General features: G+C 50.3%; 3 protein-coding genes across 3 annotated transcripts in view; all 3 read right to left on the bottom strand.

The window, feature by feature from the left end:
• Positions 1–62: 62 nt before the first annotated feature.
• Positions 63–19,562, bottom strand: COPG1 (coatomer protein complex subunit gamma 1). The gene is made up of 24 exons (XM_030956734.1): positions 19,335–19,562; positions 16,815–16,867; positions 15,958–16,038; positions 15,789–15,860; positions 14,903–14,982; positions 13,577–13,652; positions 13,366–13,458; positions 12,947–13,033; positions 12,639–12,796; positions 11,887–12,020; positions 11,248–11,315; positions 10,339–10,527; positions 9,787–9,882; positions 8,158–8,401; positions 7,714–7,789; positions 7,332–7,435; positions 7,094–7,219; positions 6,629–6,697; positions 6,121–6,263; positions 4,501–4,672; positions 3,459–3,556; positions 2,017–2,155; positions 977–1,075; positions 63–412 (listed from the first exon to the last, which is right to left on the bottom strand). Exons 1-24 carry the CDS (start codon positions 19,369–19,371, stop codon positions 282–284), a joined length of 2,625 nt encoding a protein of 874 aa, XP_030812594.1. The 5' UTR covers positions 19,372–19,562; the 3' UTR covers positions 63–281.
• A 2,085-nt stretch (positions 19,563–21,647) lies between these two features.
• LOC115908422 (urocortin-3-like) lies at positions 21,648–23,570 on the bottom strand. The gene is made up of 2 exons (XM_030956972.1): positions 23,556–23,570; positions 21,648–22,124 (listed from the first exon to the last, which is right to left on the bottom strand). The coding sequence occupies exons 1-2, from the start codon at positions 23,568–23,570 to the stop codon at positions 21,648–21,650; spliced, it is 492 nt and encodes a 163-aa protein (XP_030812832.1).
• Positions 23,571–24,295: 725 nt separating this feature from the next.
• COL7A1 (collagen type VII alpha 1 chain) overlaps positions 24,296–26,902 on the bottom strand; it is a 32,328-nt gene continuing 29,721 nt past the window's right edge. The window contains 4 exon segments of the mRNA XM_030956764.1: positions 24,296–25,298; positions 25,398–25,565; positions 26,261–26,377; positions 26,470–26,553. Of these exon segments, the coding sequence (XP_030812624.1) occupies positions 25,249–25,298; positions 25,398–25,565; positions 26,261–26,377; positions 26,470–26,553 (419 nt within the window). The 3' untranslated portion in view covers positions 24,296–25,248.

Here is a 26,902-nt window from a genome sequence, read left to right as displayed (position 1 = left end):
GGGACAGGGCCGGCCCCCGCCGCCGAAACGCCGGTCCCGCCCCCGACACAGCCAGGAAGAGCCACAACACTGCTTTATTGGAACCACAGCGGGAGGAGCACAGGGAGCGGCGGCTGCGACGCGGGGACAGAGCGCGGCGTAGCCAGAGATTAAAAACATGGTGATTTTATAGACAAAGCCCCAAGTACGGCTGTACTGCAGAGAACACAAAAGCTGCTGTAGTGACCGTGATCCTTATTCTGCTGCCGGTGGGGGCTCAGAGACAGTCCTGGGAAGGGGGTTTATCCGACGGAGGCCATGATCACATCCACAGGGAGCTCCTCCGCACTGCGGGCCGTGACCTGCATGGTCACTGTGTCAGTGAGAACAAGGCGAGACCGCACCAGGAGGTCATGGCCACCCCGGAACACACCTGCAGAGGACAGCGGGAGGAAGCGGTGAGCACGCTGCAGGCTGCTTTCCCCTGCAAGTCTGAAGATGAACACTACTGCAAAATCTGGCAAGTCCTAGTACTGGGCCAGGAGAGACCCTAAAACAGCTCAGTTCCCATTCGTTGTAACATACCTGGGACTCCTGCTACTGTAAAACTCATGAAACCAAAGTGTAAAATAAACTCCAGGTGAGAAGAGATCCAGGATTGTCTAAGAGCTCTGGTACTCATCTGTTCTGCTGGGTAAGGCTGCTGTCTTTCCCAAACCAGGCTCACTCCAAAGCAGGATGCCACAGATCACAAAGGCAGCAAATTCCACCCAGCTGAGCCTGGGGTGATCCCAACATCCCCTCCACCACAGCCCCTCCCTGATCCCAAGACAGTTGCTCTGCACTGCAGAGACAGAAATCACGGCAGGAACAAACCTCAAAATCCAACCCAGAGCACAGTGAACTCCATCAGGAACTCCTGCCCTGATTTTAAACAGGCAGCTCTGTGCAACCTCCCAGAGCTGCTCCTCAAGCAGAACCTCAACCCACAGCTCACCTGCCAGGTACAGTGTGTGAGAGTTCTTGTTATCTGGCACTTTATCTGACCGCTCACAGGGCTGCATCCCCAGGAACTTCACAATATTGCTCACTGCCTCTGTTAGAAAAAAGCAATAAAATGGGCTCCGTGTCACAGATCTCTTAAAGGGGCACATAAAGAGCACCTAAAAGTGACTCTCCCTACATGTTAGAGTTCATGTTCCTTGTCCTGAGGGACACACACCACTGGTCAGAATCGTGGTTTTGGAGGCCACAAGGACTACAAAGACAACACAAAAACCCTCACCACCATGGGAGAGCTCTGTTATCTGATGTAGCAAATGTGCAACAGAAAGAAGAGGGGGAGTCAGTCAGACAAGGGCAGAAGGAGAATGCAGCTGGCTGCACTTACTGCACAGCCCTGTCAGCCTGCTGACTTCTCTGGAGACTTGAAAAGGGAGGAGATGTCTTGCAGGAGACACAGGTCTTCAGGAGAAATATGAAAAGGCCTCAGGAAGAGTATTTCAAACCCCAGGGGGCTGTTCAAGGGAGCACAGAAATGGCTACAGGACAAGGACACTCTATAAGGCATCAAAAGAACTGAGTTTTCACAGGCTTGTGAGTAAAACAGAAGGACTCTGATACACGATGAAAGAGAAGAGGGTTTACTCCACTAGCCTGCTCACCAGCCTCATGTCTTCTGATGTTTTCATTTTTTATTACTGGTCTCAAGAGGAATGGTGGGAGATCATAACTAAATTATGGTCTGTCTGCTTGGAAGGGTTAAGTACAAGAGCAAAGCAAGCTATTCTCTTGCCTCCACAATCCAGCCTGGTCTCTACTGGTCACAAAATACTCACTAGTTTTTTTGAAACCTGAACTAACTCATCATGACAGTAACTGTAGCTCCTTATTTAACAGCTGTGGTGTAAAGCTTGTGAAGGGTTTTGCCCCATTAGCCTTTCTGTGACAGATCTAAAGTGAGCCAGACTGGGCCTCTGGACTCTGCCTGCAAGAGGGAAAATAAGAGCTCTGCTGTGCTCACACACCCTTCCTTACCTTCAAGGGTTTTAATAGCAGATAAGGTAAAGGTTTCTTCCTTTTCAAACTCATCACCCACTTCATCCCAGGCTGCTCCAAAGTTTGGCTTCAAAACTCGCTGGATGTGATCAGCCACTGTGACCTCCAGGTCTTCAAGCTGGTGGTAGAAGAGGTTCAAGTGAAACATGGTTGTTCTTAACCCTGTTATCCTCAGAGTGAACTTTAGACTGGATCCCTTAAGATCAGGTGAATGCAGGAGACTGCCTCCACTTCCATTTCTGGTTTGCTACTGAGCAACTGCTAGGCGTGAGAAAGGCACAGTGATGCCATTTCCAGGGCTTACGAACCATGTCCCAGCTCTTGGTCTGACAGAGATCAAAGCACTGGACAAATGGCCAAAACAGAGGGAAAAACAAAAGCTTATAAATAGCTGCTTGAGCATTTGTTTCCCTGAAATGCATGTAAGCTTGTGTTTTGCCTTTCTGGCTTATCATTTTGTAGGCTGGTACAGTGAGACACTGTCAGATGTGTGCCATCACCTAACACTGGCACCAGGGTAGCTGAGCAGCTGCTGTGACTGCACCTGTGCAAGGCAGAACCAGGCTTGTCTCTCCAGAGTGTGTAATGAAGGACAGGCAATGCCCTGAAGGACACCAGCCTGCATTAATTCCAACAACTGCCACAGAAAAGAATTTCCTCCTGATTCTAGTTAAAACACATGGAAGAGTTTAAGTATCACTCAATTGCCTTGGTGACTGGTAGGAGGCTGAAAGAAGTGTTAACCTTGTTTGTTCCATTGTGAAAACCTCTCCCCACTCTTTCTGGGAAGACAGTGACTCACTGCACAGCAGGGCCTCTAATCAGATTCACAGCAGCGACATGGAACGCACAGAAAACAGTCTCTGGAGCTAACAGGCCAAGCTGAGGCTGTGAGCAACATCCCTCCCTCTTCAAGGAAGAGAGATGCTTCTGCAGCAGCACTGCTTTCAGCAGTCTCAGTGCTGGGGAGGGAAGAGCTCCACCTTCCTCAGAATAAGAACAAGGATGGCAACTTCCCTGTGCCAGGCAAGCCTCTAGACAATTAACTGTGCCACCACAGGAACAACTTGTGAGAACAAAAGATGCTGGATAGCCCTCTGTCTCCATAACCCTGAGTGTGCATTGCTGGAGCCCATAGGGCAGTCAGCCAAACTTGGAGGATGCACCATGGCCTCCCAAAACATCCATATCCTGCACAGTCAGGTGTCCATCTACAGTGCAACAGGAGAATACTCCAAATGAGGCAAAGCGAGCTCTGCAAACTCCCCTCTGCATCAGAAACAGCAAGAGCTCCCTCTACATGATGCTGCCCACTTTGGTGATGGTGATCACATCATTGCTTGCAGGGATCAGAGTTCAGATTGCAAAACCCCACAAAATGACAGCAGTTTCCAGGATCAGGTACATGCCCAGCTTCTTACCACATACTCATCCTCATAACCCTCGTCGTCCGTCTCGCCCGTGTTGGGATCACAGTCCTTGACAGTGAACTTCATCATGCAGCTGAACGTGCAGGCCACTGGAGACAAGAAAGCAAAGGCAAAGCTCACATTACCACCACATCACTCCCCTAAGGTAGAATGAGGCTGGGAGGTTTGGGGCAGCCAGGCTCTCCCTGTCACTGTCAGCAGCACAGGCTTAGCCTCTGACCTAGAGAGAGCGCTCCAACAGTTTCTGTCTCTCAAGGACAAGCTATTTATTTATAATGTTAAGCAAACAGTGATAAAGACAGGCTCATGATGCTTGTACAGGACTATAATCCTCAGATCAAGTGCTATTACTTATGAACCTGACATTGTGTTGGGAATACTAACTAAACATGTCCCATCAGCACCTTGTGAAGAGGCAAGATCCACATACAGGGATCATTTCCTGTGCCTCTGAAATGAAAGCCCCTTGCACTGCAATGCTGCAACTCATTAATACCACTCAGCTGGGAGAAGAAGTGATGACTAATCCCTAGAAGATGGGTACTGCTGAGTGAACAGCAGCAACAGAACAGAGCAGTTCCAGAGCACAAACCAGGGAGACCAAAGCACAGGTAAAGCCTGATTCATGTTCTGGACAGTGGCAAACAGGGAGGGAGATGTTCAATTCAAACAGACATCCCATAAATTCTAGCGGTTTGTCTGAAATACCCCTTTGCTACTCAGAGCATCTGGGCACTCTCAGCATTTTACAAGCATCAGCCTCCCCATGTCTAACACAAAGGATGAAGGACATGCCAGGGTGCACAAAAGACAACTCATCTGCCAGGTCTCACAGCCCAACTTGGCAGTACTACAGCACAAGGGAACCAGCAGAGGAGAAGGAAGACTTGACAGCCCCTAAAACAGCAAAGACAAGTCACACTCAGCATCACTCAGGGCTGCACCCATACACAGGCTATAAATATCTGGCTGGGATGTAAGGTAGAATGTGTGAGGATAAACAATACAGGAGAAAAGAGTGCAGACTGTTTACCTGCTGTTGGATCCTCTTCAGACAGTGCCACCAGCGTGTAGCAGGTACCTGGCTGGTTGTACACCAGGGCTTTGGCAGGTACATAGCCAACGACCTCATACCCCTCTGTTGGTTCCATCTGCACTGTGACATTCTCCAGGATCTGATCATTCAGGGTGTTGGTGCAGTCAAACTAAACAGGAAAGGGGAAAGCAGCAACAGCTTGAAGCTGCTCACTACTTGCAGAGCAGCCTCAGCTGAGGCACAGGGGGCCTGGTGTCAGCCCGTGAACCCCCAGCTCTCTGTGCTTCCATGGTGCACCTCACTATCAGCTGGCTCATGACAGAGTAACTTGACTAAAGAGTGCTCATGTAAATACTTTAGGGGAGAAAATAAAACCCTGCTGGGGAGTCCAGTGCTCCAGCAAGCTTTTTTTTTTAAGGAAACAAGACTTAAAATGAACCAGCACACACCAATCCAAGGCCTGCCCTCTGCAACTCTGGCAGGATCACACATTCAGTGAGGGCAGGGATGTGTCGGATTCTGCCTGTTTCAGTTCCACCAGTTAGTATGGAATTTTTTCATTCAATTACCAGTAATTCCTGGATTAATTCTTTGCTCTACAGAAATGCAAGTACTGTGTTGCCCATGTCATCCCACTTGAAGCTACAGGGACACGGTGCCTTCACAGCAGATGGAAAGATGATTGTTGGCATGGCTTGAACAAGGTACAGCCTGAGCAAGTTTCAGCAAGCCTGAAGTTTTCAGCAAGTCTAAACTTGCTGATTAGACTTTGTTCCAGCTGCAATGCCAAATCTTTTAAGCTCACACAATTGCATCTGGTGGATGGACAATAGAAACAAAGGTCAAGCCCTGTGAGGGCAGTGTAAGCAGTTCTGAGCTTTGAGGAAGGAGCTGGCTAAGGACAAAACACTGCTGCTCACAAGCTAGCAAAGGACTCACTGTGCCTCAGACTCTCTGAAGCCCAGGCAAGGGGACTGGCACATCAATCCTAACATCTCACATTTAGCAGCAGTGTGGTACAGCCAAAGCCAGGATGTACAGAAGAAAGCACCTGTGCTACAGACTAAAACAAAACATAGCAGATAAAGAGCTCTCCCCCACTGGATCCCTTTCTTGGGTACCCTTTTCAGCTTCTCAGATGTAGTAAGCTTCACTCTTTCATGCCCAAACCATAGGCTTGGGGACTCTGAAGAAAGAACACAGATCCCCCTGCCAACTCCTGAGTGAGAACAGCCCCACCTAGTGCTTGTTGGATTTGACTGTACCTGTAAGCGTTGCTCAGACACACACCCCCACCCTTACTCATTTTCTTTGGGGCTCTGCTACCATGGATAAGAAACTAAGGACTACTCATTGCAGTGTTGTGCTTTGAACACAGACTGTGGGTGCTGCATCTCTGGAAGTGTTCAAGGCCAGGCTGAATGGAGTTCTGAGAAACCTGGTCCAGTGTAAGGTGTCCCTGTCCATGGCAGGGGGGTTGACACTAGATTATCTTTAAAGTCACTTTCAACTCAGGCATTCTGTTATATCCCTGAGAGATGTCTTCACAACAAAGCTTTTGCCAGTCAGGAGCTTATCTTCTGAGAGTCCTCAGCAGCACACCCCAGAGCTACCCACCTGGAACACCATGTGGTTGACAAAGGTGTGCTTCGTGCAACGAACCACATACTCTGTCTCCAGCTCTGTCAGGGCCACAGGCTCTGGGGAAGACTTGAACAGTGGGCCCAGCCCCCGAAACTCTGGGATGGCCCCCAGTTGCTCTGAAATAGAGGAAACAAATTACTGCCTTCCTCAAGACACAAGGAGGTGTAAGCAGTTTCAAACCCCTTGTTTCAGCTGCCAGAAGCTGCTACAGTGAGCAACTATCCATCAAATACTCATAAACATTCCCTAGAGACTTTTAAAATGAAAAAGAGTCATCCATTGCTCATGACTACTGCAAGACAGAAAAAGAGGACTGCAGGCACCCCCACCCTCCAGGAGTGAACAGCTGACCTTAAGCTGGGAGCTCATGTCACTCCCTGTAAGAAGGTAAGAAGAAGCCAGAGGGGCTAAGGCAGGCTCAGCAAGAGGTGGCTACAGAGTTCTCACACGTGGACAGAGCAGAGGCCTTGCATCAACTTACCTTGGAATATTTCTTGCCGTGTTGCTGCCACTTTCTCTGGCTGTTTCACTACAGCAACAGGGGCATTTTCTGCAAATGAAAAAGAAAACAATCAAACAAAAACAAACCCAAAAGAATTGAAGGAAAAGAGTAAGAAATTACTAAATCAGAAAACAGATCAATGTCTGGAGAGGAATTTGACTACAGAAAGCAAGGGAGCTCATTTCTCATTTGATTTAGACTAGACACCTGTACTCGGCTTCCTAAGCAGCTTTAGAACTGCAGCAGCTCCAGTGAGGATTGCCAGCTACTACTATTATTAGCAGTTGGACTAAACTGAAACATTAATGTGAGAGCAACCAGATTTGCAGGCCTTAGTCTTTCCAGGAGATGCAATCTCACAAAATTCAAATAGGAGGGAGCCCAGCAGTTCTCAGCAAGCCCAATGCAGGGAATCACTAGCATTCAGGGGACCTGATTCCTCACCTGCTCTTTGCTCGATGATAGGAGCTGTTGCCAAAGGAACAGATTTCAAGTCAAAGGGTTTCTCAGAGGGCTCCAGGGTGTATTGATGCAGAGCCCTCTCCAGGCCAGGGATGGACACCGTCAACCCTGGGGACAGAAAGGACAGGTCACTGAAACCACAACAATGCCAGGTCTTTAGCTTAACTCGTGTTAGACCAGGAAAGAGGTGCAGACTTGTTTTAAGGCCTTCCTGCAATACCATTCAGGATGTAGCCAGCATTGAGGGCCTTCTGCTTCTGCTCCAGAACATTCAGGTAGAAGGTGGCTCTGTCTCTCACTTCATTGTCATCATCCATCACACATCTGAGGGGAAAGTGGAAAACTTTCTTCAGAATCCACATCACTAAGAAACATCACAGGGCCAGATCCAGCAATCTCCTAGTAATTATATTAGAAAAGCAGTAATCTGCCACGCATGGCTTCTGTCCACTTTGTGGTGCTGAATGCACTGGTGATCCTATCACAGGACCACAGGTACCCCCTGCACCTTCTCAGACCCACAGGTAGAAGAGACTAGACAAGCTCTCAAGCAAACAGGGTATTTCACCCAGGATGTTGAAAAACTCTGAGGCCCAACTGACCTTCTCAGTAACACCAAGATACTGGGTAACATCTCCTCATTCTGAGCTCCAAACTTGGCAAGGGCACTTACAGCACCTGTAGCAAAAGTAATGGAAACTGAATTAGAAAACAAAGGAATCAGCTGAAGTTTCCTCTATTTCTTGGCCTTGATCATGTCAGAGATGCTACACTAGTAAACTATGTACATTAGTAAAACTGCGACTAGAAAGAAGCAGAGGTGAAGTAAAGTGCCTGCAAACTTCTGTCTAGTTTCAGAACCAGTGCATATTCCTTCTCAGCCATGGGCTGCCTCTTCCATCAATACTACTGCAGGATCTTTGCTGTATAAAACAATCTGCTCAGGCCTAGAGCAAATCACAACCCTCAAAAGCAGAGCCATTCATACACTATGGCTCCCTGAAGATCTGTGCAAGGGCAGAGAACTTTCCAGGTCTGTCACTTACCTGCCCGGACTTCTTCATGCTCCAGAACAACCCTGTTGTAGATGAAGCGAATATATTTGGAGGGGTTGTTGGTTTTGGGCCCTTCCTGCCCCAGGAGGTGGAGGATACGAGTGGCCAGCACAGTGAACTCGCAGTCCTCAATGAATTCACAGAGGTGAGACAGGCCTGTCTCTTTGCTCTCTGAGTTCTCCTCAATAATGCTGATGATGCAGTCCACGATGGCTCTCTTGTATTCAAAGCCACCCTGAGGAGCAAAAGGGAACTGCTCAGCTGGAAACATCAAAGTATTTTAGAGACTCTGAGCTAGCCAGACAGGAGAAACATTCCTTTGAAAGGTCACTCACACTCAGTGCTTTTTAATGTGTGCTTGAAAAGAGGAGGGCAGTAATTCTGCCCTCACTTTTGACCCTCTTTACACCCAGAGGGCCAGCTAATATTCCAGCTCTCTTGCCAGCTTCCCTCAGAATGGCTGTACTGGAGAAAAAAACCCAAAAAACAGAGTCCTAACCCAAGAGTAAAAGGATTCATCTGGCTGAAGGGTTTTTATCTCCATCAAAATCCTCTGCTGCTAGAATTAGTGCTTAAAACCAGCCATATGGAAGGAGAAAAAACCCAACCCTCTCCCCTTTAGCACCAGACATCTGAGGATGAATCACAAGAGAAATGTATGAAGGATCATATCTGCCACAGCAGGACACAGCAAATAGCTCCATTAGTGTGGGATGATAGGCAATCAATACCTCCCCAGGTACAGCCACGACCTAACATGCCAGTAATGCTTGACAATCTTCAGACATTATTTACTGATGTCCTCAATACACACTGGGGGATTAAACTGCACACTACCCTCTGCCAATTACATGCACAGTGCTGGGCATTTGGATCCTTCTGGAGGTACTTCAGATTAAAAAAGCTTTAAAACAGAATGCTTTGAAGTACAAAACCACATTCAAAATTATACCATCCACCCACAGAAAATATGGGAAAGGAGAATGGTCCATTTTTCACAGGAGCAAAATGAGATGCTCCACTTTGTTCCCAACAGAGAGGCTGTAATTGGCAGGAAGTGATGTCAGAGCAAGCAGTGGTGCCAGCTGTGCTGCAGCCATGTTGGATCATTTAGAAACAGCCTCAGGAAACCTCTGTAAAGCTGTCTTTCTATGATTTTTGTCTGGCTGAATGCAGAGAATGGTTATAGGAACTCGTGATCCCTTCACTGCCAGAGCACAGACACCAGAACAAAAGTGGTCCTGTGTCATCAATAAATAGGTTGTTATTGAATCTTTGTGTACAAGACAAAACTTCTTGGAATTTGCTGTCAAAGTATAAAGAAAGCTGGTTCAAATGTGAAACACACATGGACTGCCAACAGATCTGCTGTTGCTTGCATTTGCTTTGAGAGTTAATAAACCCCCATTAAAAAAAAATCACACAATGAAAACCACACTAAAAATATGCCTGGCAGTATGCTTATAACTATTGTGCACAGCTGGGCATTTCTGCAGTTAGACTGCAAGCCTTTTAGAGAGAGGCTTTCACTGCACAGCCTTATCAGTAAAAGCTTGACACTCATAGGGAGCACTGCTCATGCACACAAGTAAGGCAGACACAGCTGTCCTGCACACTCACCTCCTCCCGAAGCATAGTGAAGAGGAAGTTCATGAGGACGGCGTGCTTGCGAGGGTATTTCTGACACAGAGCATTGATGGCCTGCACCACTACCACCTGCAGGAAAAGGGGGCAAGTAAAATCAATTCTGTTTCACCCTGCAGGAAAAAATAGCTGAATTGTATCAATTTTCTGCTGGCCTCCCTAGGCTGGAAATCACATTTTTGTCTTTATTTATTCAACAAATGCAGTTCCAGAAGGTAAAATCTTAAAAATTGGAGGACACAGATCTTTATGCCCTGGCCAGCCCCTAAAGAAAGCCCACACCCACTGGAAAGAAGAAGGAGATTTGATTCTCAGAAGGCATCTCCCCAGGAGAGAGCATGTGATTTTGGAGATGTAGGACTGAGGCATGGCTTAGGCAGGCAGCCTCAAATACTTTCTCCTCCCTGCAAATATTCTGCTGCTTCTGGAAGCAGCTCCATGCAGGTTTAGAGCACACACACAAACATGGACAAAGACCATGAGGTTTCTTCAGGAATCTGGGTGTCCCTCCTCCTTCCACTTCCTTACTTTGAACTCATCTGAGATTTCTGACATGAAAGAGGAGATCTGCTTCATGAGCCGGTCAATGCTGCTCTCACTGCCGGTTTTCAGCAGTGTGGTGATGGCCAGGGTGGCAATGCTGCGGTTGGAGTCTGTCACAAGGTTCTCCAGGTCCAGGTTACAGGCAGTCACAGCAGATGGGTGCTTCATGGCCACCTGCAGCAGCCAAGGAAGAATGAAAATCCCTCAAGAGATGCAAAAGACACAGCTGGCAAAACCCAGCAAAACTCACTCCCTCCCATAGAAATAAGTGGTATAGACTGCACACGAGGGACATTTCAGACAAACAGCTAATCTGGAGTTAAGGTAACCAGCTCTTGTTTCCTGCAGAACTGCACCACTTGCTGGAAGAAAAGCAGTAGCAATAAACAGTCTTTTATTATTTTTAACTCTCTGATTTTGCTCTATATAGTAAGAAAAGAAAGCTATGAATTCCCAAAAAAAATGTAGCCAGACTAGCTGTGCAAAACAGCTCTGTAGGCAGAAGCACAGCAGTTACCAGACACTGCCATTCTCTTTTTCTTTTATAGTGTTTATAAGGAGAAGAGAAAAGCTGCAGCAAAGACTACCACAGAGCAGGCAAGAAGCATCATCAAGGTTTGACCTCTGTTTTACACCATGGGAAGCTCAGAAGGGAAAGTGGTAACGCTAAGACCAGTGACATTCTAAGAGACCAATGGAAATTATCAGGTTGTTTTTTTTTTCTGTAGAGTGTTCTTTGAGATTTTATTCCAGACGGAAAGCAATGAAACACAAGGCTGTAGCACAAGACAGAGGTTATTCACACAAAATCATCACATAATCTGACTGCCTTCTGCAGTCCTCACCTCCCTGCACACGAGACACTACTGGAGCTCCCAAGAGACTGGCTCCTACCTTGTTGAGGGTACGGACAGCTGCGTATCTTAGTGCTGCTTTCGGGGAGCTGCAGAACAGCTGCAGAACTGCAAGGTAGGAAAACCAACACAGGCAGATGTTTAGGCACTCTATTATTGAGAGCATTTCATACCTAAAGCAAGAATTTCAGTGAAGAGACAGTTGCAAGCATAATGTAACTAGAAAAATGCTTAAGAAGCAATTGTACCTTTAACAGATTCCTCCTTCTTCTTGTTCCCTTTGCCTTTGTCACACCCCTGCTGACAACTAACTCTTACCTACCTCCCTCTTCTTCCACAGTGCTGCTATCCTCTGCTCCTTGTGAAAGCCAAATTCATCACCTTGTCATCTTTCCTATTAAGTTAATTTCAACTGCTGTTCTCTATTTCATGCAAGCCCTGCTCCTTTCCCAGAACTGACCCATGAAGGAGCCCACACTTGAACACACCAGGAAATACCTCTACAAGAACAAAGCTACTCCCACACATCACAGGCTCTCACCAGCAGCATAAAGCAACAAAGGATAGAGCAGCATAAAAAGCCTGACACTACACAAGGCCCTTGTTTCTGGGGCCAATCAGCAGGGTCACCACTGGAAGCTCATAATTCCCTCGCCATGACCATGAGCACCACACTTACCTGAGACAGCTGGAGCCAACTCCTTGGCAGTGCAGTTGGGCAGGTTAACAATGGCAGATGCAGCTTCATACACCACCATCTCATGCTTGTTTCTCAGGCAGCTCTCAATGAAATCAAACAGAGGGCTATCGCGGCTAAGGGACAAAAATAACCGACGACACTGAATTAAAGCAAAGGTACTAACAGAAGTTAAGAATTCAGCAGCAGAAATGGGCAGGTCCCACAGCCCATGGAAAGGTAAAAGCAGCCATAAACCCACTTTGTCCCCAGATGTTGCAGTGGTCATTATACTGTACTTCCAGCATGCTTGACAGTCAGGCTGCCTTCTGAGAAGATACCCTCTGCCTTACAGCCTAAAGGGAATCCCCCTCAACTCTCACACAGTAGGAAATGACTGTACACACCACAACTCTTATCCACCAGGAAGCCACACTGCATACATGCTAGATAAACAATTACAGAAGAATAAACAATTACAGAAGACAGAGAAAATGAAGCAAAACAAAGAACAGCTGTGCAAACAGTCCAGAGAGACAAGATAGTATTTGATGTACAAGCAAGACTCACAGAAACCATCTCAAAACAACCAGGAAGACTTCCTATAATTTCTCTGCTTTTATCCAGCAATAAGAGGGTAGAAGGAGCATGCTGCTCTTCAAAGACAGAAATAATGAGATGGCAAGTGAGCCTGCAAGAGGAGATGGAAGCAGGGCCAGGAAGTTCCTTCAAGCAGGGCAAAGGAGCCTGCTCACCTGCCAGCCTCCTCCTCCAACAGCTTGCTGGCTATTCGGATCATCAAGCAGTAGGCAAATGGGGACTTGAGGCCGTGGCGTGTGAACTTGCTGAGCATCTTGTTGACTGCCAGGCGGTCGTTCTTCCGCACGTGGTACAGCAGGCCCAGGGCGTGGTACTGTGCAGAGAAAGAGAATGTCACAAACCCACGGTAGGTTCTCTCCCCCTTTGTCCCTTCTGTCGCCCAGTGGTGCCTAGCTGAGCTCCAGCAATTTGCTCCACGCCCAGCTGCTGGTGGCTATTCCCCTGCTGGAGGTGGGTGTCCTACCTGCACCATGATATTGTCACTGGAAGCTGCCTCCTGAGCCTCATTCACCCAGCGCTTCACCACATCATAACTGGTCTTCAGCAAGTGCTGGAAGGAGATGGAGCCATAACAACCCATTAGATAAGAATGGAGTAAGCTTTGGGAATTTCAGCTTATATTAAGAAGCAATGAGCCTTCCCCATGAGTGTGCTGGCAGCAGCAACTTATAGAAGAACAAGGGATCAGCATGCAGAGATCTGGCCGTAACAGCTGCAGCCTCAGGAGGTTGATGATCTCTAACAAAGTCAGCGCCAGTCCCTCAGTTCACAAAGACACGAATAGCAACAAAATCCTGAAATTCCCAAGATGTCCAGTCCCACCAGAGATGACTGCTTCCCTGCTTGATTGTCCCTCAGGCCTGTGCTGCAGGGAGTACATACCAAGGAAGACACGAGAGCAGAGCTGGACACACTTGGCACTTTGTCAACAATCGCCTGCTTCATGTAGCGCTCAATGGCCTGCAACATGGTACTCTGCAGGGAGAGGGAAACAACACTGATATGGGAAAGCCTTTCTGACTGTGAAAGGCATGGGATAAAGCAGGAAAAAGTGAAGGGCACAGAGCTGCCCCACGGGAAAAGCAGCACTTACATCAGTGATCTGACAGAGCGCTCTCACAGCAGGGCCTCGGTAATTGTCATCCTTCCCAGTCATGTCTTTGGTTAAGCTGGGAAAACAGGAAGCTCTCAATATGGCACTCCTGAGCCAGCAGCTCTCAGGTGCACACACAGTGCACACAGAGCAGCAGGCAGCCAGCATCACGGCTGAATGCCAAGCAGGCAGCTGCAGGTCTCAGGCAAATCCCACTGGGGTGGGAAGGCAGGAGGAAAAGATCAGTACTCAGGTCAGTGGGAGACCATCTGTGAAGGGCCAGGAATTCATCATATTGCAGCACTTGAGACTGGCTTCTGCCTCAGCCCTTTACAGCCCCTATACCGACCTGCTCCTGACTCCCCAAGAGGACATTTAACTGGCATGAGGTCCTAGGTTACAATATAAAGATGTATTCTATTCCCATCCTCAAGAGCTGTTGAAACCAGGAGGGCCATTGTTTTTTCCTTATCTCCTGTTAATGGGCCCATCAATGCCTTGCCAATGACTCAGAGATATCAAGGACCCACGACATGACTCAGATATCAGCCCATTGTGAGATGCTCTGCCCAGGGGAGAGGAGCTAAGCATCTCTACCTGGATATAATCTGGGCTTTGGGACAGAACAAGCTGCCCTTACCCACTGATTTCCGGAGGACAAGAGCTACCAGATCTTTTCTACAGGATCACCACTTCAACAAGACCATTTCATCTGGACTGCTACCACCACCCTAACTAGCAGGGGTGTCAGCTTGTATTCTGACTCTGTCAGTGGTTTTTTTCTTTTGTATTATTGTATGTGTTTGATTTTTTCCCTTGTCCTAATAAATTGTATTTCTGACTTAGAGTCTCTCACTGGTTTTGCTTTCAAACCAGAACACATGATCAGCAATTCAGGAATGACTCACAGAGGGAATTTTGTTCCCTGGTGAAGTCGTATTCAGTGCTGCTACAGGAGAAGTACATCCTTGTCTACCTGTTGAAAGCCTTGGGGTTTATGCCAGAATTCTTCAGAACATTTCAAGGCATTCAGACAGGAGTTAATGAAAAGCCTTTGCAAAAGGGGAAAAGCCAGCCGTGCTACCATATCATGTAACCAAGAGAGACTCCAGACATCCATGGGCATGGGGTATGGGGACACAGCATATTCTGCATCTATCACTATGAGTTTAATGTCTGTATTTTATTGAGCTTTTATGAAGGAAAACTTTTTCCTCACCAAGGACATTCCCTATCATCACCCTGCTCAGGGACTACTTCAAGAAGCTGGACAGACATTATTGAAGAGCGTGTCAGTATTACAGCAAGAAAAGTGAAGTGACTGACCTGCTAGTAACAATGATCACATCTTCTGCAATAGAAGACATCTCTTTGATAGTGAGGTAACACATCCTACGAAGAGTTGGCTGGCAAGGAAATAAGCAAGAAGAACATCAGCTGAGATGATCCCAGATAGGAAGGGATCTCAGTTTTCCCTGCTTATATAATTTTATCATGAAGATCACAAGATCACAAGAACTTGATACCTTCAGAGTGCGTCATTCCCTGAGCGTAAAAGATGAATAAAATCCAAACTGATGAACAAAACACCTCTTCCTCTTCTAAATCCCTCAGTCTTAGGGTGAGGCCATAGAGATACCAGATTTAGCTGGATGTACAGTTTCATCTTCCACTTGTCATTCATATGAACAAGGAGAAAGCCTTGAAACTATTTCATGGTTTGGTGGTTGAAAGCCTTGTGTTGCTCCAAAAGCAAGAAAGCAAACAATTTCTATTCTTGAGTCTGGGGATTTCTGCACTGGTCTCATGATTTTAAAGCCTTGCAGTTTGGGGGCAACTAATGACAGTGCTACTGCTGTGAGTAGGCACTAACTCTCAGCCTCCTCCAAACACACAACTGTTGACTCTCAGCAGGATATTTTAATGCTGGGCACAAAGCACAGGAAAATCCACCTGCCTACCACAATCTCAGAGTTAAATGGCAATTTAGAGAGAGGGATCTCTGCCTCAAGAGCAGTGCAGACTTCAGTTAAGCTGCTACAAGATCTGGGAAGGGCTAGGAAGCTGATCACCATTTCTAAACTTTCATCCTACTCTTCTCACTCAGATCAGGTAGATTCAGACAGGAGAGAAAAGCTGATTGTATAAAATGTGTATGTCAAGGGACAACTTGTCCCACCAGGTAAATACAGAAAACCGAAGGTAGACTTACATCATTGGACTGAAACAGCTTGGTCATAGCAAAGAAGGATTCGGTGGCTTCCATGACGCCAAGGTGTTCCCCCTAGTTGTGTGGAAAGAAGAAAGGAAATCCCAATTATCACAGCCAGCTTTGGGCCTGATGCACATCTCTGTACAGATGTATATTTTCTCTCTCTTACCTGGTTTATGAGATACAAGATCTTGGTGAGGATATGAGCACATTTTCGTGGGTTTATGGGAGTCTCATTAAACACTCGAGCCTGGAAACAAAGCACAGACAAGGACTGACACTGTCCCTCCTTGCAAACATTGTCCTGCCTGTCCCAGCTACACATTGTGAATGACGTATGGCAAGACACATAATGACTTTGGATCAGATTTCCTTTTAATTCCTGTTAAACATGGACCCCTTTAAACAGCTGTTTTGCAGTCTGGGGTTACAAATCCAAGAGCAATAGAGGTTTAAAGGCTAAATTCTCATCACTCTTTCACCCACACTGGCCTGCACTGTGTGCTAGCTAAAACACTCTTCCAACAGATGAACTTGAGCTTACTGAGGCCACAGGGGCCAACACCATTCCCAGCCTCACAAGCAAACAGAGAATGCTGAAACAACAGGGGCTGGGGATTGAGATGTTCACCTGCTCTTGAAAAGAATGGCATTTCTTCAGAGAAAATTCATAAAACTGTTTAATAACCACTCATACCCCTCTCACTAATATTGTCATCCACAAGACATTTGGGGTGTCCAAGGCCACTTCCCCATTCTTCCTGGTTTGGGGTGAGCTTTCCCAGATAATTTTATTCCTTTTATTACTATTTTATAGTTCACAGTCTTTAATTTGTTACAGAGACCATTTCAACCTTCTCCCTTCATCTGTCCAGTAATAAAAGAAGAACTGTTGCCCATTGCTTTCAGAGCAAGCAGGACTGTAACAAACCCTCATTTCCTTGCTGAAGTTCTCCAATGACCTACTCAAGAGAGGGAGAGACTCTATCCAGTGGTGTACACAGAGGAGATGGTCTGGAGATTTACCTCTTGCAAGACTGCACTCTTCTCCAGGTGCTGGAATGGGTTGGAATTCCCACCTGCAAAACAGACAGAGTAAAAGTCTCTCCAAGCATAGTGTCATGGGAAAGCAACTTTTTAACCATGCCCATACTTTAAAAGCAGTCTGAGCATTTTGGGGTGATTTTTTTTCATGAACACCAAGCAATGAGAGCAACTTCTTTGAGGTAATATTAATTGGATGTCTTCATGGCAGGCAGGGAAGGCAGAGCAGATGGACATTCTTCAATTTGCCATCCCCTCCAGAAGTAACTGACTGTGAGCTGAGGCAGACTGATCAGCTGTAAAACAACTGTGCTCCACTGTATCCCCAAAGACTATTTCCACCCTGGCCTGGGAGCTCGCTGGCAGTGGGAGCATCAATAGGACAGGCCTAGGAACAAAAGCTTAGACAGAAAGAGGTACTGCTTGCCAGACTGGTGAGTCACGAGTGTTTTATCCCTCCCATATAAACCAAACAAAAATCCACCAGTAAAGTATTTTTGGCTCTATCACTAATTAAGGGAACAAGACAGCAGACTAGATAGGCTGGACACAAAGTAATTTTTGTTGATCCACTTAACAAAGTAAATTATACTAAATAATTAGAATCCCCCAGCAATTAAGGATGAAATAACCAGAGGGAAAAGCACTATCATTCTGCATGGTCTCTATTAGATTGCCTCCAAAGCATTTGTGAGCTGCAGCTTTTCAAAAGCTGCTAGTTATTGATAAGCAGGTTTTAATTAGAACCTATGTTCAGCCTGGCCCTGGGACAAAATGCAGCCTTTTCCAGGGTTGTTCTAGTGCTTGTTCCAAAGCCTGGTCCACTAGAGAGGACATCTCCTGGGCCAAAATCTGACCTGACCCAAACTTGAAGCATGCTAGGCTGGTGCCAGGAGCCCTTTCTAGAGTAAGCCTTACATACAAAAGCAAACACATCTGCACTCTGGCTCCTTCCTGGTTCATAAAATGCCCTCCTCTGGCTCAGGAGAAGTTTGCAAAGGCAGCAGGTGGCTGAACAATACACAAACACTTATGTGAGGTAGAAGAGGTAGAACAAAACAAGGGCAAAGAGCAAAAATGTTTCTAGTATGAGTATGAACCAGTTCTAGGATAAATATGCTCATGTGTTCCACAAAACCTGCCCAGCAGCCCAGTATTTCCATGGTCCAGCATGTCTACAATCCTTAAATCAGCCATGAACAACACTGCATCACCTCTTTATCCTTCATAGCACTAAGGATCCTGAAATACATTGTACATGGGGTCTTAGTCCTCACAGCACCCTGCATCAGTTTTCTTCCATGGAGAGGGAGGGCAGAGCAAAGGTTGTGTGTTCATAAAGTTCCTAATACTGGATAACTAACAACAATTTATTATGATTTGTAGAGAAACATAATTTTGTGGCCAAAACAACATGTCAAAGGGAGTGGGAGCAGGTCATCCAAGGCTAGCAAAACCATGGAAAGCAAAGACACAGAAGCCAATTAACTGGATCCGTGCATCTCCTGCCAGCCCCAGCCATAGGTAATGTCAATACCTTGATGGGTGTGGCAAGGTACAAATGAAGAACAGCCCCCAAAATTAAAGCCAAGAGCAATTCCCCTCCAACAGCTGCGTCACTAAATTCTCTGCTTATCAGGATGTCACTGGAGGCCTTGGAAAAGGGAAACAAGGGCAAAGCATTGAATGCCCATTAAGATAAAAAGAAAGCACAGTCACACAGAATAATCACCAAGATGTAAGCTGAATCAATTTGCTTCAGGACACACTGATTTGTTATGCAGAGCAAGATGTGTAGAAAGCTTCACAGGAAGATGAAAAAGATACCACAAAGCTAAACCATGAAAGAAAACACTGTCTTATGATGCATCACTTCCACCTGAATTACACACCGCATAAAATATCAACCTCTCCCTTACTAATCAGCCTAAAGTTTTGAAGTCAGGCATGAAACTTCGTGTTTTGTTGGGGGTCTCAGATTTTCTGATCCACTGAAAGTAGCAGTGATTATGGGGCCAGAAACGATGAACTGGATTCTATCTGGCTATAACACCTGGTTCCAGAGCTGGGCAACTGTGAACAGGGCTAAAGTGCTCAGTATTTAGTCTCAGGCTCTGCACCTGCTGATGTGGCAGTAACCTCGGTGTGCTGTGCCGATGCAACCAGTTTAGTCTCTGGCTGCGGGTGCGAGGAGGAGGCAGCAGACTGCTCTAGTGCCCCCATAGTGCTTCCATAGAGCTCCCACAGTGGTTCCATAGTGGTTCCATAGTGCTCCCACAGTGCTCCCCACTGGTTCCATGCACACCAGCAAGCCCCCGCCGCCAAGCTGACACCAAGCCTCCCCTCCCAGCTCCCCCTGTCCCTCACAGATCCCCCCATTTCCACAGGAGGGGTCTCTTCCCTCACAGCTCTCCCCGCAGCCACGAAGGGCTCCCCCTCACCGATCCCCTCCGTGCCCACAGAGGGGTCTCTCCCCTCCCAGCGCCCCCGGCCTTCCCTCACCCGACTCCTCGTCCTTCTTGTCGAACTTCTTCAGCATGGTGCTACCGAGCGGCCTGTGGCTGCAGCCCTCCCGTCCCGTGGCAGTGGCAGTCCCAGCCTAGGTCCCGGTCCCGGTCCCGGTCCCGATTTCGATCCTGATCCTGGTCCTGATCCCGGTCCCGGCTCGGCCCCCGCCCCTTCCTGCCCCCGCCCTTTCCTGCCAGCCTGTCACTGTCACCACGGCCGCCGCACTGCGCAGGCGTGGCACCGCCCCCCGGACGTGTACAGGGCGTGGCGCAGAGCCGTGACTGACAGGGAGAGGGCGGGGCCAATCGGCAGCGGCGCGGTCTGATTGGCGGAGGGCGGGGCGGGGGCGGGACTGACGGGGATCTGGGCTGGGGTCAGCGCCGGAGGGACCCCGGGACTGCGGGGGACACCGGGACTGCGGGGGCAGCCCTGGGGATACCGGGACACTGCTCGGCACACTGGGGCCGGGAGAGCAAAGGGCCGGAGGCACTCACCACTGGTAATGGGGGTGGCGCTGGGATCCCTGAGCTGGGGAGATGAGGGGGCACTAGGGGCAGAGGGGGCTGAAGCATGGGGGCACGCTGGGTCTCGGGGAGGACAGAGGAGACACAGGGGCAGAACAGGGAAATGAGGAGATCCTCGCAGGCTCAGCGTCCCAGGAGCAGTTGGGAGTGGCAGGGCACAACAGTTGTCACTCAGGCTGCTTGCTCTGGAGTGTCCCACTTGGATGCACCAGCTCTGGCAGGTCTTCCTAAGACCGCTGTTCCCCACTGCTGCTCTTACCCTGTCTCTACCCTGGACCCCAAACTCCGGGCTCAGCCCCACAGCACATGCCCAGTGGGTGCAGGGGGGTATCTCAAGGGGCCAGGCACTGCCCAGGCATCACCTGAGCCTCAGGTCAGGCAGGGATGGCAAAAAACCTTTTACTCACCTTGCCACCTGACCCCAAGCACCATCTGTTGGCACATCCCTTCCTGAAATCCATCCCTTCCATGGAATGTGGGGTCACCCCAGTCACTTCTGTCCCTTTCCCAGAGCCAGTGCCCACCCCAGAGTGCGAGGGCTCACTCACCCTGCAGCAGGTAGTCCTCAAAGAGCATGGCCGTGTCCCCCAGCAGCTCCAGTGGCCCCCCTGGAGGTGTCTCCTGGCCTCAGCCTGGCTTGCACCACCCTGTACTTTGCACGGGGCGGCCGCACTCTGCTCTGCTCTGCTCTGCTCTTATCTCCCAGCTGGGCTGAAAGCAGCAGCTCCAGGGGCACAACACAATTTCCCTGTTGGCCCAGAGCTGCTGAGGGCTCCCTGGGCCAGGGGCTGGCTCTGCTGTTGGTGCCAGGTCTGACACACCTCATGTGGAATTCAATGACCTCCCGTGCTGGCCCCGGCCGAGCAGATGCCCTCACAGCATCTCTGGGAAAAGGGAACACAAAATGAGAGTGTAAAGGGGTGTGTGACAGTGTTCCCAGGGGTCCGAGGATGAGGGAAGAGACAAGGATCTGACTCTATGCTTCAGAAGGCTTGATTTATTATTTCATGGTATATATTATATCAAAACTATACTAAAAGAATAGAATAAAGGATTTCATCAGAAGGCTAGCTAAGAATAGAAAAAAAAAAGAATGAAAAACAAAGGCTTTTATCTCGGACAGAGAGTCCGAGCCAGCTGACTGTGATTGGCCATTAATTAGAAACAACCAACATGGGCCAATCACAGATGCACCTGTTGCATTCCACAGCAGCAGATAATCATTGTTTACATTTTGTTCCTGAGGCCTCTCAGCTTCTCAGGAGAAAAAATCCTAAAGAAAGGATTTTTCATAAAAGATGTCTGTGACAGGGTGCAGAGCAGGTATAAAGCACAAGCTGTGTTTGATGCCACATTTTATTGTGCACACTCACTCAAAACTCTGGCTTTGAGGGTTGGCCAAGCTTTGTGGAGGATTTTTTGTTCTTCAGTCACCCAGAGAGAAGAAGCACCCAGGAAAAGCTGCCTGGCTGGATGCAGCCCCTTTGGAGACATCTGGGTGGTGGATGAGCAGGGAGCAAAGCCAAGCACAGAAATCCCTGTAGTGCTGGGGTTGGGACCAGCTGTGCTCAAGCTCTGGCCAAGGTAAACCCAGCTGTGTCTTCTCCAGTGGTGCTGAGGTGAGAGCTGTTAAACCAAATGCTGCCATGGCTGCTGCCTGTGCCATGAGCACTGGGGCCAGGGGGATGAGGTGCCGTGTCCAGTCCCCTGCAGACACACCGAGGCTGCTCCACACTGTGCCAGCCCTGCTGTCCTCTCCAGCCCTGCCGGCTCCCAGGACAGTTCATCTCCTGCGCCCCAGCCGGGCCATCAGCTCAGCATTGGCAGCTGCCTTGGCCTGCAGCTCCTTCTCTCTGGCCAGGTCGAGCAGAATTTTCAGTAAGTGAGTGTGGACATCGAGTGACAGGGACACCTTCCTCCTCTTTTTGCTTGGAGCTGCTCTCTTGGTGGCTGGGCTCATCAGCCAGTGCAGGGCTTGTCTTTCTGATCCCTCCAGCGGTGGCAGGCTGGCTTCATCTGGATGAGACCCTGCCCCAGAGCCATCATCGCCCCTCCTCATTTTGGAGAGAGCTGGCAGCGTCTTGTTGTGGCTGGTGCTGTCCTGCCTCAGCAGCTTCCCTCCATCCACACCTCGGGGGGCTGCTGAGAGCCTCTCACGGCTGGGTCCCTCCCAGGCTCCTGCTGGTGGCCCGAGGAGCAGCAGGACGGAGAGCAGCAGGAAGGAGAGCAGCATCCTGCCTCGCAGCGTGCCCGGGGGTGCCTGCAGGGAGCAGTGGATTGGCTCTGAGCATCACCCCTATCACCCTGCCACTGCCCCACAGCCCTCAGGCAGGACACATCCCCACCAGGGTGTCACCCACAGAACCCCTCCACTCCCTGCACCTTTCAGGAGCCCTTCATTATTCCACCCTGATTTTAACCCCCTTGAACAGGGTGGGGAGTTGTGGGGAGGCTGAAGGGGGCATGGGAAGCAAATCCCCTGGGTGTCCTTGTCCTTTCACACAGCCCCTGGGCAGATGCTGGGCCCTCAGTTTCACACTCTCCAGCCCTTTGTCACCCAGGGAAGGAGACAACCCTGTCCTGCCAGCGTGCTGTGGCTGCTCCCCAGCCCATTCCTGCCCTTTGCCCAGGGAAATGCCTGCCTGGGGTTTCAGGGCTGGGCGGGCACTGGAGCTTTCTTCCTGCCACGCCTTCCCTGGCAGATGCCATTCCCCGCTCTGTTGCTGTGCTCTTTGGGGCAAAAGCCACCCACCAAGGGGGGACACGAGCCACTTGGACTAAAATACACAGGATATTGGGGCAGGAGGCTGGCCACAGGTCTTGAATTGTGTCAAGCCTCAGCAACCTTCTCCAGCCCATCCCTCACCTGGGTCGCAGGGAGGGCCCCAGGGATTGCAGGATGCTGTGCTACAGGGTAGGGGTCAGAGCAGGTGCAGGGACACTGCTGCACAAATCCTGCTATATAACTGCCTCTCCCCAAAATCAGTCACCCAGCAGAGCATCTCTGGGGTGAAACCCTTTGGAAAGCACCGGAGTAGAAAGCCAGAGGTGGTTAACTCGCTGCAAAGTGAGGAATGAAAAGCATCTAACCCCCGCAACCTATTTCCCAGCTAAAAGCCCCTGAAAAGCACCCCTGAGGGCACAGCCTCACCATTTGCAGCAGGTCCTCGTCTCCTCGATGTTCAGCAGTGCTCCCAGGCTGCAGGGACCACAGGCTGGGGGTTTGCTCTGCTCCCTGCCAAGCCCTGGCTCTTATCCTGTCCCAGCTCCACCTCTGACCCGCAGAGGGGGTGACAGTGACAGGGGGAAGGTGGGGGGGCAGCGTGTGGAAATGTTTTTAATACATTTTGCCTAATGGCAGATGAAATCATCCCAGGATGTGGGTGGGTGTGTGCCCCCTCGCAGCTCCCCCAGCTGCGTTTGGAGGGGATTCCAGGAACCTGGGACAGCTCACTTGCAATTGTTCCATGTTTGACTTGCAAAATGTTTTTTCTCCATCTAATTAGGCCTCCCTGCTCTTGCCAGTCTTGGTGATCACTTAAGGGAGGGAGGGAACATGCATATTGCTGGGATCATGGGCACCGTGCCTCACAAGGACAGCATGTCCAGAGGCATGTCACCTGCCTGCTGTGCCAAACCCAAGCCCTGCTTTGGCCCCTGGTTTGCAGGACACTAGTGGCTTGCAGCTCACCTTAATGTATTCCATCTGGGACACCACTGGTTTGCAGCTTACCTTAATGCATTCCAGCTGGGACACCAGTGCCTTGCAGGCACCTGCACCAGTCCAGCCTGGCCCAGCTGCCCAAGGTGGGTGGCAGCCTGTGGGCATTGCTGTGGGGTGAGCCCCATACACAAGGGTTTTGCTCCCAAATTCCCCCCTTAGGGAGTGTGGGAGCATCCCAAGGCTCTTAGGCTGGGTGGGCACCAGATGAGGAGAGCTGTGGGTGCTCAGCCCCACAGCCAAGGGCAGGAGTCAGAGTGCCCAGAGTTCAGACCACCCAAGGCTCTGCCCACCCCTGTAGTCTGAACTGATGGGTGACCCATCCTATGCCACCCTCCCCAGGACAGCAGGGAACAGAAATAATGCCATCCTTGTTCCTCCTCCCAGGGACAGCCAGGAACTCACACCCAGTAGCCAAAATTAGCTGGCAGCACTGATTCACACAGTACATCATGCAGCAGCACAGAGCCACGTGCTGACACGTCAGGGCCTGCACAGGGGGTCATGGCCTGGCTTGCATCAGCTGGGCACATGCTGGGCACAGGGATGGGGCACTGGGCTCCCTGGAAGGGGTGAGGAACCCCAGCCAGCACTGCCAGCAGTGGGCAGCTGGAAAGGGCAGGGGCATGGGGCATGCCTGAGTCAAGAGCTGTCCCCAAACTCCACAGGCATCTCCAGCAACGAGCCAAGAATGTGACAGCTCCCTGTGAGCACAGCTTTAATACACATCCCCCTGCATTGGTACACATAGACATTTGCTGTATATAGATACACACAGAGAACAGCAGGACATGTGGGGGCCACACAGGCCACCCAGCAGCCCTGGGGCTCGGGGGCAGTGAAGGGCATGTCCCTACTCAGCCCTGGGGGATGGGGGGAAGCAGGGGCTGCAACATCACTTTCACAAAGCCTTTGAGAGTAAGTGTGGGCGAGCAGGAACCGCTTCTAACATAGCACCATCCTCAGGTTTCCCTGCCAGGCCCGGGGGTGCAGGTGAGATCCCCCAGATTAAAGCCAGATGTGCTGCTGGCAGATATGTGAGCTGGAGGGCAGCACGTGGCAAGAGCCTCCAGTCTTCCCCACAGGTCATTGCCAAACCATTGCAGCCACAAAAGGGGAACTGGGCCCTAGTTGAGGTTAAGGTGAAATTTATTCAGATGGAGCTCACTGCAGGGTGAGGGATGCTGTGCAGGGAGGCACTGCCTGGCACAAGGATGTGGGCAGCTCTCCCAGCAGAGACAGGGAGCAGAGAGGGAGTTTGGGGGTCTGTGGGGAGCAGGAAAGGGTACAAGGGTATTATGGGAGGGAGCCCAACTATGCCGAGTCCTACCTCTGCTTCCAGAGAGAGGGAACAGGGCTAAGAACCCTTCTGTTGGCCAGAAATAATTTAAAAATTAAACTGAGAACAGCCCAGCGGGAAAGGGGGTTCAGAGCCTTGCTGGGAGGCAGTTTCCCATTTGACATAAATTTCACCTTAATGACAATAAACTGATATGAAATGAAAAACCCATGAGCAGCATAAAGACAGGTTAGAAATAGCACCAGGTTCCTGCTGGGGCTGGTGGGCACATGGCCGCAGGCCCCACGGGCAGCCCAGCCCCAGCCAGGGCAGCAGCTGGGCCCGAGCTCCAGGCAGCCCTGCCTGCCCAGACACTGCCTGCACCTACACCTTGGGCTGCCCTCCCTCCTTGCTGCCAGCACTGCCACGGGAAGCTGTGGAGAGAAGCGAGATGCTGTCAGAGCTGAGCTGGGGAGCAGCACTGTCCCCAGCTCTGCACAGCTGAGCCCGGGGCACAGGGTGGAGGTGCCCACCTGCCCTGCAGTGCAGCTCGCACTCCTCCTTGCTCTGGAAGCGGTTGGGGTTGCCCTGGCAGCCGCTGTAGACGAAGGGCCGGCACTCGGTGGCTCTTTGGTTGTAGTACCAGCGCAGGGTGTAGTGCTGGCAGCGCCCCTCGTCCAGAGGCAGCCTGCAGGGCTCAGCTGTGGGCAAACCCTGCTGTGAGGGCAGGCAGGGCTGCCAGACCCACCAGGCAGAGGAGGGGAAGCCCAGAAGGAGAAGGCTGAGCATGGGAAGGATTTGGCTGGAGGAGATGTCTCTGTGCTCTGCCCAAGTGCTGGAATTGAGGGAAGGAGACTCCACTCTGTCTCCCAGGACAGCTCCCAGCAAAGAGTTGGGGACATGACGGCCACAGCACTCCTTGAAAGGATTATAGAGGGACTCTCCAAAGGCTGCTGCCACTGGGGCTTCCTTGATCTCCTTGGGGCTTTTTTGGGATCTGTCCTGTGGCTCATGACCAGAGCACAGGAAACCTGCCAGGGCAGCAGGTCCCACCAGCCCAGCACAGCACCCATCACTGCTGGTGATGGCTTTGGTGAGGGGGATAGAGCACAAGGTCTGCATGGTGTGGGCAGCACAGTGATAGAGAAGGTGCAACCCCCCCAAGTACCAGCAAGAGGGCAGGAAACTCACAAGTCCCCCAGACAGATGGCACAGGGGCAGGAAACCCCAAATCCCCCAGACAGATGGCACAGGGGCAGGAAACCCCAAATCCCCCAGACAGATGGCACAGGGACCCACTGCCCAGCCGGATGCAAAGACACCACCCCAGCAAAACCCGGGGCTGGTTTCCCCAGCAGCTTAGCTCTGAGTGCCACGTGAGTGCAGGGAAGCTCACCATCCACTGTGGGCTGCTCAAAACTGTCCATCTCGGGGACCTCATCGTAGTCATCCTCCTCTCCCTCCATGTCATACGCGAGGTCATCGTTGTCGAGTGCGATCTGCCTGTCCTGCCCTGGGAGACAGCACCACACGTGAGCAGTCCTCACCACACACATGGAGCGCAGAAAAAGGGGGACAAGGACTGAAAGCACAGGGATGACACACCCTCATCCTCCTCAGTGTGTGACAACTTGAGCACAGGGACTATGTGAGCGCTGCCAGCAAGGAACGGCTGAGTGGAGAAGGACCCTGTCAAGGGGACACAGGAATCAGGGAAGAGGCAAAGGAGTCTGGGCTGCTTTCCCTTTATTTCCCAAGGGAAATCCATCCCTTTCAGGTGTGGAGCAGTGCAGCACTGCCCAACCCTGTTGCAGCCTGACAGGGTACGTGGACAGGGATGGTGGACAGGGAGATACCCCCTCCCCTGTCTGCACCACACACCAGGGCTGCCACGGGGGCTTCTGGAGGAGGCACAGCCAGGGGAGGCCCAGAGAGACAGCTCCCACTCAGAGCCCAGGAGGACAGGGACAGGGGAGGGCACAGGGAGGCACACATGCCGTGTCACCAGATCCCACAGATCCTCCAGACTCTCCATCAC

This window comes from Camarhynchus parvulus, chromosome 12 (assembly GCF_901933205.1).
Source record: "Camarhynchus parvulus chromosome 12, STF_HiC, whole genome shotgun sequence".
Classification (NCBI taxonomy): Eukaryota; Metazoa; Chordata; class Aves; order Passeriformes; family Thraupidae; genus Camarhynchus; species Camarhynchus parvulus.
Note: the sequence above shows the minus strand (reverse complement) of the source record. Positions and strands in the feature narration are given on the sequence as shown.